Source organism: Trachurus trachurus (assembly GCF_905171665.1).
Source record: "Trachurus trachurus genome assembly, chromosome: 6".
Classification (NCBI taxonomy): Eukaryota; Metazoa; Chordata; class Actinopteri; order Carangiformes; family Carangidae; genus Trachurus; species Trachurus trachurus.
The window spans coordinates 29,188,743-29,211,364 of record NC_139897.1 but is presented as its reverse complement, the minus strand read 5'-3'; the positions used below and the strand labels follow the sequence as shown (position 1 = coordinate 29,211,364).

Below are 22,622 nucleotides of genomic sequence, written 5' to 3'. Positions count from 1 at the left end.
TTTAAAGCAGTATAGCCTCAGAACAAAGGTCCGATGGTATAACAGCAACGTAAAATCAGTGCTGTACGGTTCGGAATGATGGATGCCTCCACAAAATCTGTCATATCTTCTGGCCTGAGGAGATCTCAATAAGAGAACTGCGCAGGATGACCAAGTGCACCAGTGCTGTGATGGAAATTAAACGCTGCCGACTACGTTGGCTGGGCCATGTGCTCAGAATAAATGAAGACCGTATCCCAAAAGTCACATTGAGATGGACCCCAGTTGGAAAAAGGAGTCAAGGACGACCTAAAACAACCTGGCGACGAACCGTGACAGCTGAACTAAAGGTGATGAACCTTACATGGGGCGAGGCGCAACATGTAGCGCACGACATGTCCCGCTGGAGTCAGATCGTCGCAGCCTTATGTCCCACCTCGGACGAAGAGGATTAAGTAAGTAAGTACACCTTTAAAAATGGACAGGTGCGTAGAAGACCAACGGTCTGTTTACACTTGTGATATTAAGAAAACATAATTTTATCACAAGTGTAGACAGTATATTTTCTGTTTTTATTATTCTGTTTAGTTCATTTGTTTCATTCATTGAAAAAAAGAAAACATGTAGCCCTCCCACTCAACTAATTTGATACCAAAATGTCATGAAATTCCCCTTTACACTTGTTAACACCTTAAGCATGGGAGGGGAATTGGAGGGAGTCTACAAAAATATGAGATTTGGTATGTGCCTACTTTACCTGGAGAATATGACTCTGCCTAGGGAGCAGAGAGGCCTGGTTAGCTGATTTTATAGCTATATTGTTAACATGAGCCTTACAAACTCCCATGCATACATTTACACATCATAGCCCTACCATAACCACATCTGTCCAATATAAATAAACATTTCAACTCCCAATACACATTGCAACATATGAAATGTTTATTAACACACACAAAAATATTGGACATTTACCCTTTAATTGTCCCGGTGACCCTTTGAGTAAAAAAAAACAATAAAATAATAATATTAATTCTCAGTACTCACGGATCCTTGGTCATTCAGAAACGGTTAGCAGCAGGTTCCTCAAACCCTCTGTTCAGAGGAGAAGTGTGAGATGAGATGGAGAACCCAGTCCTGGAGACACGTCCATGTACAACAGCAGGTTTCCTGGCGGCAGCGTGAAGTCCTGAGCTCCCTCTACAGCGGCAGCATGGTGGCAGCAGGCTGGCAGGCAGGTGTGTAGGCACACTATGCAGAAATTCACAACACTAATAAACTCTACTATTCATTCCCATAAACGTTCGTATTGTCACTACTTCACATAATGTCCATACTCAGAAATCCAGATGCAAAATATTTTCCCACACACAAACAGTCTCCTTCTTCTCCCAGCTAGCAGGGACGAGGCTAACTAGCACTGATACACAACAGAAAATGGCGTCGCCAAACTTTAGTATAATTTCTGGCTGTAACAGCTCCAAACACAGCTCACTCTTACATGTTGTACCCGATACACACAAATAAACCCTCTGGCCTTTAGTTTCTGTAGAAATAATAACTTTAAACACTTTTAAACGCTTAGCCTACTAGCTAACTAGCTCTTTACGTTGCCGTTTTTCTTTTCCTCCTTTTCTCCGGACATTAGCCTGAGCCTCGTCAAAGATACTCTATTTAAACCGTCTTTGGCCTCGTCTCGTTCTTTCTTTTAGTCCCACCCTCTTCTCTGAATCCGGTAGGTAGTTGATGCTCATCTGACTGGCATGGATTGGCTAATAAGAGATTGACACCTGGTTACCCAAATAAACACAGGAAACGACATGAGACGTTCAAAAACCACCAAGAGCATAGGAAATTTCAGCATTATGCCAAATAATGTATTAATGATAATGATAAAATGATTAATGATCACAATGGCAGTAACTTAACCAATAATATTTCAAAATATTACTGCATATTTGTTAACTGGACACATATTTAAATAAATAAGATATTAACATTTTTACCAGGGCACTAAATACAAAGGATAATGCAACACCTGAATGAAAGGGGGCAGAAAGTGAAAGTAAACTTATTGTATCTACATCTGTTTTTACAAATTAGATAATGTATCAAAACAAAAGAAGAGAAGAGAGTTAAATAAATAAAATGCTGACCAGTCACCAGCTCATCATCCTAGTAGATTCCTACGTCTAAAACATGTCGTCATGCAACTTTAAAAAAATATATATAATTCTTATCCATTTAAAACATATATATATACAGTACACACTTATCCACATTTGCAGTGTTTGAGCTGCGATAAATCCAGTTCACCTTATCAAATCAAATTCACCTTATCATTGTGTTTTATGATCTGAACCTGCAGGAGATGTCACACTTTTTTTTATTGACCTTGTACCATAATGTTCTTGGTTGGAGATAACCAAGACTGAAAGCTATAGGGTGAGTTTTTTTCTCCGAACATCTGAAGCTTGTTGACGTTTAGGACAACAAATGAAGATGGCCGCTGCCCAGGACTCATCAGCAGAGAAGCTTTCACCCCCGGGATGTACAAGCTGCGCTTTGAGACCGGTTCGTACTGGGAGAGTCTGGGTCAGACCTCCTTCTACCCCTACGTCGAGGTGAGGCTCTGTGTTTTTTTGTTTTTTTTTACTCAGGTGTCACTTACATGTTCATTATGTTCATTTTAAATAATGAAACTGATGTTCTGGTTTTGCCACATGGTGACAATCAAAGAGTTCTTCTTCTTCCACCACTGACAATTCATACATGAAAAAGCAGATGTGGCTGTTGATCGCCACAATGTGTCGCCAAATCTGTCAAAAAATGATTTTATGAATGAATTATTTTAACTTTGTGTGTGAATTGTGTTTCGTTTTTTGTTCAGATTGTGTTCACCATCAGTGACCTGCAGCCAGGGCCGGCCCCTGGCATAAACACTCTATGCGGTTGTTTAGGGCCTCAGCCGTCAGGTGGGGCCACATGATCAGAAGGTACTGGGGTTCAATTCAAGTCATTTTAACACTGAGGTCGGCGCGCTTACCGGCGCGGTTTGTTTATATTTCGGTCATTTTACGCCGTTTAACTGCTCCCGTGACCGAGGGACGGCTCTCCTCTTTCAAATAACACCCGCCCTCGACAACCTACGTTATTCACAGCCAGGGTTTGAGAGCCAATAACAGAGCATGGTGCACGCATCGTCCCCTCTCACTGTGCGTAATTGGTTGAATCCGTTGTCCGTCAACTTGAGCATACGTGATTGGTTGAATCGCCTGTCAGTCAACTTCGGCCAACCAATTGGCGCTCTGGGATCACTAAGGTCCTTCCTATCACATTTTTAGCTCCATGGTTCACCTACAGCGGCTGGCATGGAGAGAGACGGCAGAGGAGACCGAACCTGTCAATTAAAACAACGGTTCAAACTTCAAAGCTTCAAACCCACAGAATCGTTAGGAGAGAGAGAGAAGCGGTGATGACGGTGCTTCAGATGCTGAAAGTTTTGACTCATCTGATGAGCATGATTATTTAAAAAAATATATATATATGAGAAAGTTCAGACTTAAACTCAGCTCCAGCTCTGTATACAGACCTGTGGAGCTCTTACACTTTTTTTTTTTTTACCTTTCACACAGCACAGACACAGTGACAACACACATTATATGAACAATGTAAATTGTGTGTTTTCCGTTTATTTAGTAAATATTTTTGTTTGAAGGGGGAAAAAAAGCTAATTTCTCATTTAAAAAAATCTGATGAAGCTTTGAAGTCAATATTCAGCCTCTTTCATCTCACATTTGAGACATTTGGTGAACATAGAATGCCAGAATGACAACATTTATGCTCAAAAAGTGATTTTACAAAATGTAATTTTAGACTTGTTTTCTACACGTATCTATTACTGTATTCATATCCTATTTCAAGCACCAAAACAGTTTGTTCTCATGACTGAAGGAGTGTTTTCACAAGGGATTTGAATTTTTTTTATTTCTTTATACAGTGTTCTAGGACAAATTGGCCTCAGTGTACTTAGAGCGGAAGATTAGACATAAAACACTTGAGTATTGTTACATCTGTCTATCAAATATGTCTGTATTCAGTTTTAAGCAGTGTATGTGATTTGGTGTTTGCGCTTAGAGTGGGCCACAAACAAAAATCTTGTTTAGGGCCACCAAAATGCTAGGGCCGGCCCTGCCTGCAGCAGAAGTTCCACCTCCTTCTGCTGATGAGCCGGTTCTCCTACAGCACCTACAGAGGAAGCTGAAGGCCTTGGTACAACAGCGATAATAATAATATGTGGTCAGGACCATTTGATGTCAACAAAACTACAGTTTTACAAATAAAATACAACATAAAGAAGAAGTCGGTGGTGAGCTCCAAGTCTGAGAACACATTTGGTCATAAGTAATTTCAGACTGATCAGGTACAACTTGATGAGGAATCAAGATGTTTTCCCATTTCAGAGTAACAAACATGAGGTTGAAGGTCAGAACCGGTGGATGGAGTTGGTCAGGTGTCTGTTGTGTTGCTTTTTGTTCATTGTTTTTTTTAATTATTATTATTATTTTGCCCCAGTTTTAAAGTTGTGTCAAATGCTTCTTTGTGTACATGAAGCACCTGAAAATACAGCTGGTTATTGATGTTAAGTTGAGTTCATTCCTCTATTTTTGGTTTTGTAGTTCATGTAATCTACAATCACACTGTCAGTCATTCTTTTTGCAGTGTTTTTTGTGTATTGTTCATAGTTGTTTTTTCTTCATATTTTTATTTTATTTTCACAAATGATAAAGACAAACAATAAACACACAATCAACAATAACACGCAACAATGACAAAAGCATCACAAACAAACAATAACAGAACAAGACAAACCAACAAAACATCATAGTTTTATAGTTTCATAGTTTTTAATATAATTATATGTCACTAATATTTAATCAATCAAGTGAAAAATATTCTGGTTTTTACATATTTGCTGCTTTTATTTGAAAATCTGTGTTCACTGTTGTTTACCACTGGAGTCCAATAGAAATGTATAATTTAATCATATACATTTCCCTCTTATATACAATGCAGCCGTCTGGTACAACATGAGTCTGTACCTGCTGGATCAGTGTCGCCCCCTGCTGACGGTCCTGGCAACACAACAACAACACACAAGAGAAATACACACATGTTCTCCTGACATGCAGTGGACAGAAGATCGATCATTTCATAAATATTTTAAACTGGTTCAGTGGTTGAAATAAACAGCAATAAAAACATCAGTCTCTCCACTCAGATCATGTGACAACCCCTCCCCCACTTTCACTTTTGACCCAGTGGTTGTTCCCTGAAAAGGGAACAGACTGCAACTGAAATGGGGAACAAACTGCCAGAAAACAGAAAAGAAGAAGAAGAACCAGCAGTTGTGTCGCAGTTTATTTTCTCCTGTGAAGGTAAGGTGAACAGTTTGAATGTTTTCCTTGTTAACACCTATGTTCTCCCTTCAGCTTGTCGTTGTGTTGTGGACTGACAGAACCTGTTGTCGGTAGAAGCAGAGTTGGTCGATGGTCAGTAGTAGAACAGAGTGGTTATTTGTGTGCAGCTCCACTCAGAGCCAGACAAAGACACAAGCGAACTAAGAACCTGCTTAGGGCCTCATAACCACTCGGGGCCCCAAAAAGCAATAAACTTTTTTAAATCTACTGTGCGTAACCCCTAGAGAATTCCTGTGTAATTACAAAAAAATCCTAATTGTTGTCGTTGCACTTAAACTTGTTGTTGCACATTGCTGTTGCAGTTTATTTTTAAAAGATTTACACTACAGGACTGATGTGGACTCAGTGTGGCGGGCTGAGGGGCTCACTGGGTTTTTAATATGATGTTCAGAAAGACAGTGAACACCACAGAGGCTCCTGCTTCAACAGCTGCTACAGTCTATTGATCAGTACTGTTACTGCCTATCAGCAGTACAGTTGTCAGGTATTTGTACTTTCCTTGAGTATTTCCTTGTTGTGCTACTTCCTGCTTGTACTGCAGCTGAGTTGAGGCCCAGTTGTTGTGTGTGTAACAATCAGCTGTAGCTTGTTTGATCCAGTGGTTTTCTACAGGGACGCTGTCCACACAGAGACTGTGTCACATCAACTCAGTGGATCTCAGTCCTTGTGTGTGTCAGTGGATGGAAACAGTCGTCCATGGATCATGTTGCTGGGCTGCTCTTCACTTCACTGCAGCTTCATGACGCCATCTAGTGGACTGATAGTAGAAGTACAGCAGCTGATGGCAGCTTCCTCTTCCTCACTGCTGTGTGACTGCATTCAGCTGACACTGATATGAAGCAGAGAAGAAGAGCCAATCAGTGGAGGAGCAGCTGGAGACATGATGGACATGTGAGCTGCTGTGCACATGAATGATGTGTGTTTCCTCTGCAGGTGAAGCTACAAAGTGTGTGTGAGCTGATGTGGATGTGACCTCAGCAGCATGGATCAGTGTGAGGACAGAGAGGAGGGAGCCCCTCCCTCTAAAACCACTCTGTGTGGGGGACATCAGGGCCAGACCAGAGGTCAAAGGTCAGAACTAAAACTGTCAGACTTTTCTCTCTAAAAATATTAAAAGACTTAAAGGAATAGTTCACTCAAAATTGAAATTTCACTCCTTATCTACTCACCCTCATGTGGACTAAGGGCTGGGAGAAGTTTCAGAGTCCTCCGTGGCTTCTCTGAGTTACAGGGGGTCTCGGCGTAGCAGTGCATGTCAATATAACAGTTGCAAATACCAACTGTCTTTGTAACAAAAAGACACACCAAAAAACATCCAAATACCTCCATGCTGCTCGTATGTACGGTAATGTCCGTCTTGTATTGAAGCCCCAAAATGCGAAATTGTTCTGAAACGAAGACAGTTGGTATCCATTTGCAACCGTTATATTGACATGCAGTGCTACGCCGAGACCCCCTGTAACTCAGAGAAGTCACAGATAACTCTGAAACTTCTCCCAGCCCTTGGTCGACATGAGGGTGAGTAGATAATGAGTGCAATTTTAATTTTGGGTGAACTATTCTTTTAAAGGAGCATTATCGCAAATACAGCAGTAATAGCATAAAATAAGCTGAAATATGCAAAAGATGGGTCGGGGGGAGCCATAACTAAATTTACAAAAAAAATCGCCAACAGCGTAGTGTCCGTGGGGCAAATGCAGAATTTGTCTTTGTTATGATACAAGCTGGCCCGGCGCTTGCTGCGTTCTATTGCACTCGGAACTCGCAGATCCGCAGTTGCTGTTGTTGCCGTTGTTGTGGTTGTGCGCGACGTAGAGCTGCCGCTTCCACTAGCGAGTTTTCTTTTTCCTTTTCCGCGATCGCACGTACATTCAGCCTGGTGAGGGAGGAGGAGGGAGGATGGGGGGAGGGACTAAACAAGGCTGCCCACTTGTTTATATCTGATATGCTCCGCCTGGCTCCATCTAGTGGCCGAATTAAGAATTTGGATTTGCGATAATGCTCCTTTAAGATATTTTTCATCAGTTTTTCTCCAACCTGCACATTTATCAGTTGTGTTGTTGTTTCAGGACCCAGCAGCAGAGACCAGACTCTCCTGAACCCAGCTGTCTGTCTTTAAAGAGCAACGTGTCAATGGGCATAGGTGCTGACTTTAAAGGAGGATGTGGATCAGCTGATCAGATGTAAGACAAAACTAAATTTCAAAGCCTTTGAGTGTCTGTTGAACGTTCTTCCTGTTGAGTCAAATTTTGATGATTCTACATAAAATGAGAGAACGAATAAAACTCAGGTAAAGATAGAAACTTCAACTCATCTGCAGCAGTGGGTCTCAAACTTGTTCTTTTTCTTTTCTTTTTTTTTTTTACATCAAGGACCCCTAAATAGACACAAATTAGACCATGGACCCCCATTGGACACACTTTTGAAGCAATACACAAATATTTGTTCTGAGACTGAAGAACCTTACTTGTTGTCAATGTCAATGTATGTTCAAATTAGGGCCAATGGTGTGGATTTTTGGAAAGAATATAGAGAAATAAAAAAATCTCAAAAAAGATTTAAAAAAAACTCTAGAACAAAATTTTAAAAATGAGTAATAATGAAAAAGTGTTAATAACCCCCCCCCCCCCCCCCCCCCCCCCCAAAAAAAAAGTGGTAAATTAAAAAAAAAAACTTGGGGACCCACTCAAGGACCCCTGGGGTTCCCCGGTCCCCACTTTGAGAACCATTGATCTACAGAACAAAACAAAGAGATTTAAAAATGACATTTTCTGAGATGAAAAAATCTTTCATCATCATTGTTTACAGCTTTTAATCACCGGAATAAGGAATCAAACCAAGCATTGTTTTTTATTACAGTTCATGGTTTTTCTGCGTTCATTTTCTTTTTTTTGAAAACCTCAAACTATTTAACACCAGCTGTGTTGTTGTTTCAGGATCCAGCAACAGAGACCAGACTCTCCTGAACCCAGCTGTCTGTCTTTAAAGAGCAACATGTCAAAGCTCTTAGGTGCTGACTTTAAAGGAGGATGTGGATCAGCTGATCAGATGTAAGACAAAACTAAATTTCAAAGCCTTTGAGTTTCTGTTGAACGTTCTTCCTGTGGAGTCAAATTTTGAGGATTCTACATAAAATTAGAGTTATAACTCAGACACACATTGACATTGTCCAGCTGCAGTGAAGAGTCCCTGCCTGATCATCCACATGTTAATATTCAGTAATTCTCACAGTGCAGCCCAGTAGCAACAGGAAATGTGTCAGCACCTTCTACTTAAACCAGGAAGTAACCACTGGGTTAAAATCATCTTTTCATTTGCTCTAAATGTTGATGGTTTTGTTTCCACCTGGTAGAAGGAACATGGTGATGTTGGCTGCATCAAAGTCGCCTCCTGGTGGCAGCTTTGAGGTGTGCAACAGGGCGAGGGGCCGATCAGTGATTTCTAGTGAGTTCAGAGTGACGTCAGACGCAGAGAGCAGAGACAGAGGATCAGATCAGTTACAGGAGCTGAAGCAGAATCTCAGCTGCTGCTTTTTACAGGAGCAGACGAACAAACGTCCATAAATACTGAGAGAGTGAACGAGCAAAACTCAGGTAAAGATAGAAACTTCAACCCATCTACTTCACTGGGTCTCAAACTTTTTCACATCAAGGACCCCTAAATTGACACAAATTAGACCACGGACCCCCATTGGACACAATTTTGAAGCAAACACCAGAAATACACAAATATTTGTTCTGTGACTGAAGAACCTTACTTTTTTAGTCAATGTATGTTCAAATTAGGGCCAATGGTGTGAATCTTTGGAAAGAATATAGAGAGATAAAAAGTTTTTTTTTTTAATTCTTAAAAATATATAACATTTCTCAAAAACGTTTTTTAAAAACTCTAGAAAAAAGTTTTAAAATTAATAATAATTAAAAAGTGTTAATACCCCCCCCCCAAAAAAAAACAAAAAACAAAAAAACAAAACAAAAACAAAACCCATTCAGTATCCCCACTTTGAGAAACATTGATCTACAGAACAAAACAAAGACGTAAATGAGGTGAAAGGTCTGAGGTGAAAAAAATCCTCATCATTTTACACTAAAGCTTTTATTTACAGGAATAAGGAAACAACTCAAGCATTGTGTTTTTTATTTCAGTTCATGGTTTTTCTGTGTTCATTTTCTTTTCATTTTTGAAAATCTAAAACTATTTAACATCAGTTGTGTTGTTGTTTCAGGATCCAGCAGCAGAAACCAGACTGTCCTGAACCCAGCTGTCTGTCTTTAAAGAGTGCCTGGTCAAAGGACGGGTACATTGACTTTAAAAGAGGACGTGGATCAGCTGATCAGATGTAAGCTGTAACTGACAGTCAGATTCAGGTTATTGTAGAAATGAACCAGTTTGTACGACGTGTCGTTGGACCAGGACTGAAATCAAAGTGTCTCTGTCTGTTGTGAACGTCCTCAGGGGACATATAAAGTCCATCTTGTATTATCTCTCTGTACTGATGTTCACTTGACACTGATTCCTCCACAGAGTGGACCAGGAGAGCTCAGAGGTTCCCAGTGGTCAGTCTGCCCAGCAGCATCAAACACACCTGGACTCCATGTTTATGGTGGGTACATGTCCAACAGCTGCTGTTACATCTGTTGTGTTCGCAATCATCTCCATGCTGCACTTTGACACCAGTGGATTGTCAGTCTGTCAGGTTTTAGTTTGATGCTGTCACTCATAGAGTTTCTGTTCCAGCTGCTGGAGGAGAACATGGTCACTTTTGTGAAGAACGAGCTGAAGAAGATCCACAAGTTTCTGAGTCCAGATTACCCAGAATGCTCAGGGAGTCAGAGGGAGGATGAGGAGGTGGTGAACAGTGAGGATGAAGAGCAGAGGAGCATCAGAGAGGCGTTAGAGAAGATCACAGTGAAGCTCCTGAGGAGCAGGAAGCAGGAGGAGCTGGCTGAGCGTCTGCAGAGCAGTAAGAGGATTTCTGTAAAGATTCAACATGATGGACAAATGAGAAGTTCACTGACATCAACACATGGAGGGAAACATGTTCATATAGTTGTTATTTAGAAGAATTAACATGATATATTTTCTTATTGGTCTGATTTCTTGTGTTTTCATTCAGAACATTTTGCTGCAGTTTGTCGTAAACTCAAATCTGCCCTGAAGAAGAAATTCCAGTGTGTGTTTGAGGGGATCTCTAAAGCAGGAAACCCAACCCTTCTGAACCAGATCTACACAGAGCTCTACATCACAGAGGGAGGGGCTGGAGAGGTCAATGATGAACATGAGGTCAGACAGATTGAAACAGCTTCAAGGAGACCAGGCAGACCAGAAACAACCATCAGACAAGAAGACATCTTTAAAGCCCCACCTGGAAGAGACCGACCAATCAGAACAGTGATGACAAAGGGAGTGGCTGGCATTGGGAAAACAGTCTTAACACAGAAGTTCACTCTGGACTGGGCTGAAGACAAAACCAACAAGGACACACACTTCACATTTCCCTTCACCTTCAGAGAGCTGAATGTGCTGAAAGAGAAAAAGTTCAGCTTGGCGGAACTTGTTCATCACTTCTTCTCTGAAACCAAAGAAGCAGGAATCTGCAGGTTTGATCAGTTCCAGGTCGTCTTCATCTTGGACGGTCTGGACGAGTGTCGACTTCCTCTGGACTTCCACAACACTGAGATCCTGACTGATGTGGCAGAGTCCACCTCAGTGGACGTGCTGCTGACCAACCTCATCAAGGGGTACCTGCTTCCCTCTGCTCGCCTCTGGATAACCACACGACCTGCAGCGGCCAATCAGATCCCTCCTGAGTGTGTTGACATGGTGACAGAGGTCAGAGGGTTCACTGACCCACAGAAGGAGGAGTACTTCAGGAAGAGGTTCAGAGATGAGGAGCAGGCCAGAGAGATCATCTCCCACATCAAGACATCACGAAGCCTCCACATCATGTGCCACATCCCAGTCTTCTGCTGGATCACTGCTACAGTTCTGGAGGAGCTGTTGAAGACCAGAAGGAGAGGAGAGCTGCCCAAGACCCTGACTGAGATGTACATCCACTTCCTGGTGGTTTATCTAAAACTGAAGAAGGTCAAGTATGATGGAGGAGCTGAGACAGATCCACACTGGAGTCCAGAGAGCAGGGAGATGATTGAGTCTCTGGGAAAACTGGCTTTTGAGCAGCTGCAGAAAGGAAACCTGATCTTCTATGAATCAGACCTGACAGAGTGTGGCATCGATATCAGAGCAGCCTCATTGTACTCAGGAGTGTTCACACAGATCTTTAAAGAGGAGAGAGGCCTGTACCAGGACAAAGTGTTCTGCTTCGTCCATCTGAGTGTTCAGGAGTTTCTGGCTGCTCTTCATGTCCATCTGACCTTCATCAACTCTGGACTCAACCTGATGTCACAACAACAAACAACAGCTTGGTGGTTTAGAGACACCTTTACATCTTTCTACCAGAGCGCTGTGGACGAGGCCTTACAGAGTCCAAATGGACACCTGGACTTGTTCCTCCGCTTCCTCCTGGGTCTTTCACTGGAGACCAATCAGACTCGCCTACAAGGTCTGATGACTCAGACAGGAAGTGACTCACGGTCCAATCAGAAAGTAGTTCAGTACATCAAGAAGAAGATTAAAGAGACTCCCTCTGCAGAGAAAAGCATCAACCTGTTCCACTGTCTGAATGAACTGAATGATCGTTCTCTAGTGGAGGAGATCCAACAGTCCCTGAGATCAGGACGTCTCTCCACAGATAAACTGTCTCCTGCTCAGTGGTCGGCTCTGGTCTTCATCTTACTGTCATCAGGAGAAGATCTGGATGAGTTTGACCTGAAGAAATACTCTGCTTCAGAGAAGGCTCTTCTGAGGCTGCTGCCAGTGGTCAAAGCCTCTAACAAAGCTCTGTAAGTGTAGAGATAGTTGGATTTACTCATCATTATATAAAAACACTTTCAACAGGACAGAAAATAAATTTATTTCTTATTTAATTACTCATGTTCATCTCTTCAGACTGAGCAGCTGTAACCTCTCAGAGAGAAGCTGTGAAGCTCTGTCATCAGTCCTCAGCTCCCAGTCCTCTAGTCTGAGACACCTGGACCTGAGTAACAACAACCTGCAGGACTCAGGAGTGAAGTTGCTGTCTGGTGGACTGGAGAGTCCACACTGTACACTGGAGACCCTCAGGTGAGGATCCATCAAGCTGTTCAAGACACTTGAACACACCTCCAGGTGTTGACAGTGGTTTCCTGTGTGTTGTTGTGTGTGTTCAGTCTGTCAGGATGTCTGGTCACAGAGGAAGGCTGTGCTTCTCTGGCCTCAGCTCTGAGCTCCAACCCCTCCCATCTAAGAGAGCTGGACCTGAGCTACAATCATCCAGGAGCCTCAGGAGTGAAGTTGCTGTCTGCTGGACTGGAGGATCCAGACTGGAGACTGGACTCTCTCAGGTATGGAGAAGCTGCTGCAGCCACACACACTGTCTGATAGAGGAGGAGGAGCTGGAACATTTTCTATGGCCTCGTTCACACTTGGTCGCACCTGGTATTAACGTCTATCTCAGGTGATCGATGCATTGATGACATCAGATCTGATCACTGAGACCATATCCAGAGGAGAGTGCTGGACTAAGAGAGTAACGACACGCATTGGTCAAATGGAAGTGCCTCCTGGTGGCGGAATATGGGTATCGCAAACGTGCCCAAGAATTGACATCTCTGCATTGTTGGTGAATGAGCAAGTGTGGTATTTTCAATAATTTAAAAACATTTCTAGATCACCCACGTTAATAGCACCATCGTGGACCCCTTACAGATAAACATTAACACAGGCTAGTAAAAAAACAAAACAAAAAACAGTCTACATTTATGTTTTAATCTATATTTTGTAATAAACAAATTTAATTTTAAGACAGAAAATTAAGTTTAATTTGATATGACCTAGACACTTAAAAACAAAAACATGGCAGTTTTCATCAATTTACAAGCAAGTGGGCAACACACATACATTGGAGTGAATGGGTTTTCTGGGCACTTTTGCAATACCCATATCCTGCCACTCGAGGTGCATGAGTTTAAAGGCCCTGACCAAAGGGGAGGGCGTAGAGGCAAAGCTAGCTTGAATCGATTCAGAGGATTTATTAAATCGATAAAAATCGAAAAAAATTGCAATGCATTGATGAATCGATATTTTTACCCACCCCTATATCTCAGTGATGAAACCAGCTGTTGGCAGCTGTGCTCTGAGTCTCTCTGGATGTTTTGATCAGACTTTATTTCAGAGTGTATCAGGAAACATTGCAGCTGCAGCTGGTTGAACTGCTCCTGAACCAACAGAGTGTTTGACCTGAACACTCCCAGAGATGATGAGATGAAGCCACAAAGTGGCTCCTTATGAAAGTCTCCAGCAGCTGGAGCTTCACTTCCTGTCTGAGTCCATGTGCTCTGAGCTGAGCCTGGTTCTCTCTGCTCTACAGTTTCTCAGCTTCCTCTGGACTCTGACTTCAAGTCCAGTAAAAATGTGTGGACAGGTTTGATGGAGCTCAGGACTGGTCCTGAGGACGGCTGCTTTGTTCCACATGATGTGACTGATCTCAGTGAGTCAGTGTGTTGCAGCTGATCTGTGTGAAGAGCAGAGAAGAACAGAGTCATTGATCATGAGATTAGGGCTGAACGATTTATCATTTTCTGATCGAAATTGCGATTTTAGATATCATGTGATCGCGAAAGCTGCGATTTGTTGCAGTGCAGTGCTCCTGACCGACCCAGGATTGTTAAGACAGTCAAATGGCTCTTTTCCACTACACCTGTTTTTTCCCATTAATTAACAAAGAAAAAATAAAAGAAAGTGTTTCACCATCACAGTGACAGGTGACTGTGAGACGATAGAAGGTCATTACAACCAGAAGAGACAGGAGACTTTTATTTTTTAGAGACTTTAGACTTGACTAAAAGACTAGTGAACATCTCTGGCCCCCACTACTTAAAGGGATAGTTCAACATTTTGGCAAATTGGCCCATTGCCATAATCGCTATAGTCATAGCAGTAGGTTTGTTACCTTTAATTGTCGGTGTAAGCTATTTTTAGAACGGAGGAGCGAAGCGCCAGGCTCCTCAGAGCTACTCTATGGAGGCTAATGGAATTTCTTGGTTTTCCTCATCAAACTCATCAAATACACAACCCAACAACTCGAAAACGCTGTCGTGGACACGTTGTGAGCTGTACAATCACCACGCTATGAGATAATAACGGAACGTTACGAGACGGAGCCGTTTTAGAGGTAAATTCATGCAAAACCGCTGATGCGCGTTGTGTTCAGGGACAGTTTTTCAGCAAGCAGACTCTGTATTTACCCTGTATTTACCTCGAAAACGGCTCCGTTTCGTAACGTTCCATTATTATCTCATAGCGTGGTGAATGTTCAGGTCACAACTTGTCCACCAGAGCGTTTTGGAGTTTGGGGATTTTGTATTTGATGAGTTTGATGAGGGAAACCAAGAAATTCCATTAGCCTCCATAGAGTAGCTCTGAGCAGCCTGCCGCTCCGCTCCTCCGTTCTAAAAATAGCTTACACCGACAAATAAAGGTAACGGACCTACTGCTATGACTACAGCGATTATGGCAATGGGCCAATTTGCCAAAATGTTGAACTATCCCTTTAACTTTAGTTTTCATTCTAGCATCAGAGCAATGGCATTTAATGTTTTAATGGTATGATGTAATTCTCATGTTTGCTAATGTTACTGTACATTATGAATATCGCACTGAAGCTTGATTTCAAGAAAATCGTGAATCAAATCGAAATCGTAATATCTGGCAGAAAAATCGCAATTAGATCTTTTCCCAAAATCGTTCAGCCCTACATGAGATCCTGATCCGTCCTGTCACTGTGATCAGATGGTTTCTATTAGAGCTCCTTCATCCACTCACAGGGGCGCCGCTAGGGATTTTGGGCCCCATGAAAAGAATCTTTACAGGGCCCCCAACACAGCGGGAATTTTTTTTTGATGCTATTAGATACAATTATGCATTTCAATGGTATTTTTGACTATCATTACCATATTTGTGAAAGAAGAACAACATGATAGTTGACATGTACAGTAGGGGAAGAACTGAGCACTCTGAATACAATGGAATTCATTTTGATTTATTTATTTGCTGCAAAACTGATTCTTATGAATCTTTTTTTTTTTTAAGGGTTTATGCTTTTTAAACCATTAAAATTGTTCAAATTGATTTTTATTTCATTAATTTTAATTAATCTTTCCCATAACAGATTCACCTTTGTATTGTTTTGAGACTGTAGTAAAATGTATTATTATTATTATTATTATTATTATTATTATTATTATTATTATTATTATTATTATTGTTATTATTATTATTATTATTTCAACACACAGCTGCTCACCTCCTTCCTCATGTGGGGGCACTGGGGCTGGTTCAGGGGCAGGGGGAGTTTGGGTCTGACAGAATGAGGCATCATTTTGACAGAGGGGAGGTCAACTAATTGAATAAGAACAGCTTGATAAATGTTTGACTGGATTGATTATTTAACTAAAATAACAGTGAAATGTAAAAATCCAGAGTTTTCTTGAGCTAACATGGTGAGAAAAGTGAGCTAGCTTATATAGACCACAGACAGAGACAAAATTAACTCATTGAGTGCCAACCACGTAATTTCTCGTTTTTCGTTCCCATGCGTTGAGTGCCGAAAACGTAATTTTACGTTTTTTGCTTTTTTTTTAAATTATGAAAATAGACACTTTAATACACATTATATGTAAATTTGGGGACTCTACGACGAGGAGAACTGAAATAGATGACGATCAAAGTCACATGACAGCTCATGATCTGGAAGTTTTTATCATAACTCGGCTTCTGCAAACGAGTTCTGCATGCAGATGCAGCGCAGCTGCTCTGCTCTCACCCGCGCTGCTGCTCCAGCTGCTCCAGCAGCTCGGAGCTGAACCAGGAAGCTCTCAGCCGACAGTCCGCCCGGTCTTCAGCTGGAGCAACACCGTGTCCTCCCCAAAGTCCTCCCGCGGTAAAATCTGATGGTCTCTGGACCAAAGCAGACCGGCATCACCGACCCGTACCACAGAAGGACCGCGACCACCGGCGGGACCGGTCTTCCCGAGCCGCGGTGGCCGACTGACCCTCACGCTCCGCGGGGAGAAGCTGTGACACGGCACGGTGCGTCTGTGTTATTGTTGTTTAGTGGCGCCCCCCCCGCCCCCGATGGTGGTTTTGTGAATAGAACAACAACTGTTGTATATATTTATCTTACACAAGCCCTTTGATCCAGAAATGCGAGTGTCAGAAGAGCGACAGACACAAACAGCGCACCTTTCATAAAAGACGCTCTATCTCCTTTTCTAGAAAAAAAGGAGGGATTTTGGTGAAACCCAGCCATGTTTAGCTTGACTTTTCTCAGGAACAGAGGCACGTAGAAACAAACGGTTTGTGGCCACTTGAAGCATTAAGGTAAACCTTTCAATTGAGCCACAGTATGTGTTGGTGGCAATAATATAGAATACACTGTGGCTCTACATAAAAAGTCAAAAATGGTCTAAATTGCCGGTACACTTGACTAAAACTTTGGAAAGGAGCGCGGCACTCAATGAGTTAATATTCCATAACTTTCCACCTCAACTAACAAACCCACCTTTTTTTCTGAAATACTAGGTGGCATATTGTCGACCCTTCAACTCCTTCTCCTCTTACTTTATTTTCTTTTCGTTTTTGGCTGCCTGGTTATTGAGGCATCCTGCCGTCTCTGCCTCCTTGTTGCTGTGGCGCTGTCTGTGACAAACCGCCGGTGCGCTACCTGCAGCTGATCCAGTCGGACTGAACCATTTTACATAAATAGAGAGGGGGACGGGGGAGCCCTGCAGGCGTTGATGTTTCCAAAACAAATACAGTTATTGTTACCAGGACATGAAAAATAAAATATTTGTGATGATATGTTAGTTAAACCAACACTAAGGAACTTTTCAACCTTCATAAAATATTTTCATAACTTTTGTGATGATACATCGACTTACAACAAGTTGAATGACACCTCTGTCATGGCCTGAGGGGGTCTGTATCTCTTTCTCTGGCACTAAGCAGCTTTGAGGAGCATGGTAGGAACCCTGCTCTCACGCTAGTGTTCATGGGAAATGGAGTCTTCCTTCAGGCAAAACACTACCGCTTTGGTCCACAGGCGCCGCCAAACTCAACCAAAACTGAAAGTTCTTTAGTACTGCTTTAATAACTCAGTGTCATATTATTTTTTCTGTATTATCATTTCATCATCATTAGGGGCCTCTCTGGGCCCCCTCAATCATGGGCCTGTAGAATCCGTCTCCTTTACCCCCCCTTTTCGGCGCCCCTGTCCACTCACTGCTGCTGTGGCTCCTGTGGAAACCTGCTCACAGCCTCATTCTTCAGCTTCCTGGGGAGTTTTCTTCAAACTAACACAGGTTGTGTTCACACTCAGTGTTTCTCACTAAACTCTCTGTTTCACTGAGCTCTAACAAACATGTTGAGTGTGTTTCCTTCCTCATCAAACACTGAAACAATCTACTGTTCACAGCTGCACTCTTCTTCTTCTTCTTCTTCTTCTTCTTCTTCTTCTTCTTCTTCTTCTTCTTCTTCTTCTTCTTCTTCTTCTTCTTCTTCACCTGTTGTGTCTTCATCTTATTTGCTGTGACGTGTGTTTTGCAGCTTGAGAGTCAGAGAGTGAAAGTGTGTGTCTGACACTGAAGTGACATCACGTGGAGAAAACACATGATGAAGTGTTTCCTCCTCGTCTCCTCCTGCTCTGTATCATCACTAGATAAAGACTCCAGCTCCTTCTTCTCTGTGCTCAGTGTTCATCCATACATACCAGCCTCCATGTGAACACAGTGATAAAACAGTGTGTGTGTGAGAGCCATGTAATGTCCATGTGTGCATGCTGACAGAGAACGTGCTGCTCTGACCCCCCTCCTCCTTTCAGGGTGCAGCCTGCTGGAGTCCAATTCTTGACACCAGGACTGAGGAAGAGCAAGTGTAAGTGTGTTTTTACTCTGAGCAGCACATTCAACCATCTTCACACTGTCACATCACTGACGTCATGAGTCTTCATCAAACTGTCAATAACTGATCACATGATCAATAACTGCAGCTGTGTCTTGTTCTCTCCATCAGATTCCTGTCGACTCACAATCGACACAAACACAGTGAACACACTGATCAAACTGTCTGACAACAACAGGAAGGCGACACATGTGGAGAAGCATCAGTCATATCCTGATCATCCAGACAGATTTGACCCGTGGCCTCAGCTGCTGTGTTCAACTGGTCTGACTGGTCGCTGCTACTGGGAGGTCGAGTGGAGAGGAGAGGTTGGTATATCAGTGAGTTACAGAGGAATCAGCAGGAAAGGAAACAGTGAAGACAGTTTGTTTGGAAGGAACGATCAGTCCTGGAGTCTGGAGTGCTCTGGTGGTCGTTACTCCGTCAGGCACAATGGCAGACAGACAGACATCACCTCCTCCTCCTCCTCCTCCTCCTCCTCCTCCTCCTCCTCTGTCTCTAACAGAGTAGCAGTGTATGTGGACTGTCCTGCTGGCTCTCTGTCCTTCTACAGAGTCTCCTCTGACTCACTGATCCACCTCTACACCTTCAACACCACCTTCACTCAACCTCTGTATCCTGGGTTTGGGTTTGGGTTTGGAGCCTGGTGGTCTAATTCTGGTTCCTCAGTGTCTCTGTGTTGAGTGAATCAGAGTCTCCTCCTGTCACAGAAACCTTCTCACTGTTGAACAGACAGTTCAGTCTCTACATGTCTGTCTCTGTCTCTCACTCACGTTTTCACATTCATAGATTAAATCAGTGGATGTTTTAATATTTTCTCCATTCGATTCTTGTAAACTTCTTCCTCTTCCTTTAAAGATGGACGCGTTGATTATTACAGTTACAGTTGAAATTATAGCTGCTGCGCAAAGCCGTAGCACATGGTTGATCTGTTATGAATTTATTTTCAAAGTTTTGACATTTAGATGCTGTAACGCCACCATATTGTCTTGTGTATCTGTCATGGGTGATATGAATGCTAATGTGTCAGATGATAAGTCCCTGTTTGGGCGGCATTTGATTGAGTTCTCTCATGGCTGTAAATTAGTGTTCTCTAGTAAAGCTATGGGGAAAACATTATAGTAAGCTTTTTAACTGTATTGAGAGTGTTGTTGGGTTTAATGTTGGTAATGTTGTTGACAATCATGGTGATTAAACCAGATGAAGTGTACACTGCTATTGAGAAACTGTCGGTAAACAAATCATGTGGTCCTGATTTGATAACAACTGAACAACTTAAGTATGCAAGCTACAGACTATGCATCCTACTTGTTTCTCTGGAATTCTTCCATCTTATGTTGTACTTCCAGTGTTATTTATTGTTAAACGTAAATTGTTGGGACAATTGTTTCATTATTTCCCAAACCATCAGGAAATTTAAATCTTGACATTATGTTTTTTTTTTTTTAACATGTAAATCATGAATGGAAGCGTAAAAACACAGTCACGGTTACCACATGTTGTAGTTTTTTTTATTTTTTTATTCAAAAACTGAAGTTTTTCAGAATAATATGCAATCTATAAATCACATCTATATTATACGCCAGAGGGAATTTGCAAGTTTACAAATTTTTTTTCAAGTTTTCACATATTGATAGTCTTAATCACTTTCTGGTTGCTTGAAAATTTGATGGAGGTTTGCTTGAGCTCACCGCTAAGAGCAGTAAGGGAAGGTTTTTTTTTTATGAACTTACATTCGTGAATATTAAATTTTGCCATTAAAATAATAAGGTTGATAATAAAAGTTATGTTGGCTTTTCCTTGTTTTTTTTTCAGGTCAGGGAGCCCAAACAGTACATTCCTCCAAAACAAAAAAAAAACACCATCAACATTGATAGCAACAAAATTACAAATATCACTCCATAGTTTTTGCACAATAGGGCAGAGCCAAAACAAATGGGTCACAGTTTTCAGCATGTACAGAACAGAAAGTACATTTCACGTCAATCTTTTTACAATGTGGTCATTGGATGGATAAAATCTATGAATAATCTTAAATGAAATTTCTCTCACTTTATTAGTTAACAGGTATCGGTTGGGTAAGAGCCAAATCTTCTTCTAGTCGGTGTCCTCCATAAATGTGTTCCAGTATGAGATCACGTATCCCTTTTAAGAGTCTTATTAATTTGTTGTTTTTCCCATGGTTACCGGCCAGACAAGCTTTACCTATTGGGGTGTCTGACAAGGATAACAGGGAGAAATGTTTGGAATCCATTCTAGGTTGAAATTTAAATAGCATGCAAACTCCAGATGGAATTGCTCCAAAAACTCTGGCAAAATTTGCAGGTGATACAGGGATATTATATTCAGATAAAAACTCATTATACGAATAGAGGAGACCATCCCTGTTGAATAATTGAGCCACATACAATGTTATTAAACCAATACTCAATAAAAAGGGATTTATGTTTAAATAAAATGTCCTTGTTGTTCCATATATAATGTTATGAAGTGGAAAATTATGCTTGAAGATAAGGGACCAGGAGAGAAAAGCCTGCCGGTGAAAGGCTGACAATTTTACTGGTATTTTGTCAATATTGTAGTTACATGCTAAAAAAAAAGTTTAAACCACCCAGTCGGTTGTAGGTTGAGGTGAACAGCAGAGGAGAATGTGCTTCTCCTTCAGCCAGAGAATTTCAGTGCCACTCTCGTCCAACTTCCGGGTTTTCGGTACACGTCTCTGTCCATGTGGGGGCGCTTGCAGGCGAGTGCAGAATGTATGGGAGTCAATGGGGATACACCCCTAAAAATCCACTTTTCTCTGGAAATAATTTTTTTGTCAAGTAATTTCAATATTATTATCAAAAGGGGGAAGCAATAAAATGCACACACTGAATATTGGATTTTTTAAGTTCACTTTTCTGTTCTAAAAAGCTGTTCAAAAAATGATGTCACCTCAGAGCACGATGACAGCCCGTCCAGCCCGTCTACGGAACCGCGGACCGTAACCATGTTATAATATAACATAATAAAAAATAAAATAAAAACATTTAATGCAGACGATCGGTTCATTGTAAAACATTTATTTATTTATGTAAATGTGGTGAATGTAGGCTACAGAGCCCTCAGGCAGCACTGCTCTCTGTCCAACTAATGCTACTGCTACAATTGTTAGATTTCATCAATGAGACCGACATTTATCTCCTAAAAAGAATTTAACCAGACGGTGGTAAACCTCTAAAAACCTACGGGTAAGTTAATTAGCGACCGTTTTCTCCGCCGGGATCGACGACAGAGGTAGGCCGACCGAGCATGTCAGCAGACTGGCTGCTGCCGCTGTGATGTCCCGGTCATTGCTCCACAGGTGCAGCTTCACTTCTCCGAAAACATTCGGAGCAGACTTCTATACAGCCGTCATTTGGATAAACTGACCGGAAATATTGGAGGACTAAAAAAAATATTAAAAGTTAATAAAGTGCATAATAACAGCATTACAGAAGGAAATAAAACAGCTTTTCGCCCGTTTTACAGCTATTGTGTCATCAGGTGGGATCTCTGGTCGTAAATAGTCGCAAATCCGTCACTGACCAATCAGCATTCATTAGCAGAATGCTAGCGTTTTATGGGCAACAACAGCCCAACCTGTAGGAAATCGAAAGGACAAAACTTCTCAACAATTTCACTTTTAACCTATAATCCATATTGATCTTGCAGAAAATACAACAATATTTTTTATTAATTAACCAAACATTACCACAATAATGAAAAAAAGTGCATTCCTAAAATGGCTTTTAACTCTTTCGCGACCATTGACGAGTAAACTCGTCACAGCCTGCCGAACGTTCACGACCATTGACGAGCAAACTCGTCAAAACCGTTTTTTTTACAGATTAAGATAATAGACACTCTGAGGTACCCTGTGTGTGAATATGGTAGTCCTCTGATATGTAAAACTGTTTTAAACTAAAATCAAAACATAATGTTTTTTATAAACTGTGTGATCTTGGTTTTGTTTGAGTAATCGTTCTCCTTGAATGCTGCTGTGGGGACAGCGTGCAGCGCTGTGCGGCTGTCGGCTACAGTGTTGCCACTTTCTCGCTGAATCTGGCGGCTTTCCAAACCCTCTTT

The 22,622-nt window shown here is 41.7% G+C and overlaps 1 protein-coding gene across 1 annotated transcript in view; it reads left to right on the top strand.

Moving 5' to 3' along the window:
- Window positions 1–22,622, top strand: part of LOC310987917 (uncharacterized protein) — a gene marked incomplete at both ends in the record, with an annotated part of 150,503 nt that overhangs the window by 106,324 nt on the left and 21,557 nt on the right. Inside the window, 2 exons of the mRNA XM_083974386.1 lie at window positions 12,468–12,641; window positions 12,728–12,887. Of these exons, the coding sequence (XP_083830512.1) occupies window positions 12,468–12,641; window positions 12,728–12,887 (334 nt within the window). The remainder of the gene's footprint in view (window positions 1–12,467; window positions 12,642–12,727; window positions 12,888–22,622) is intronic.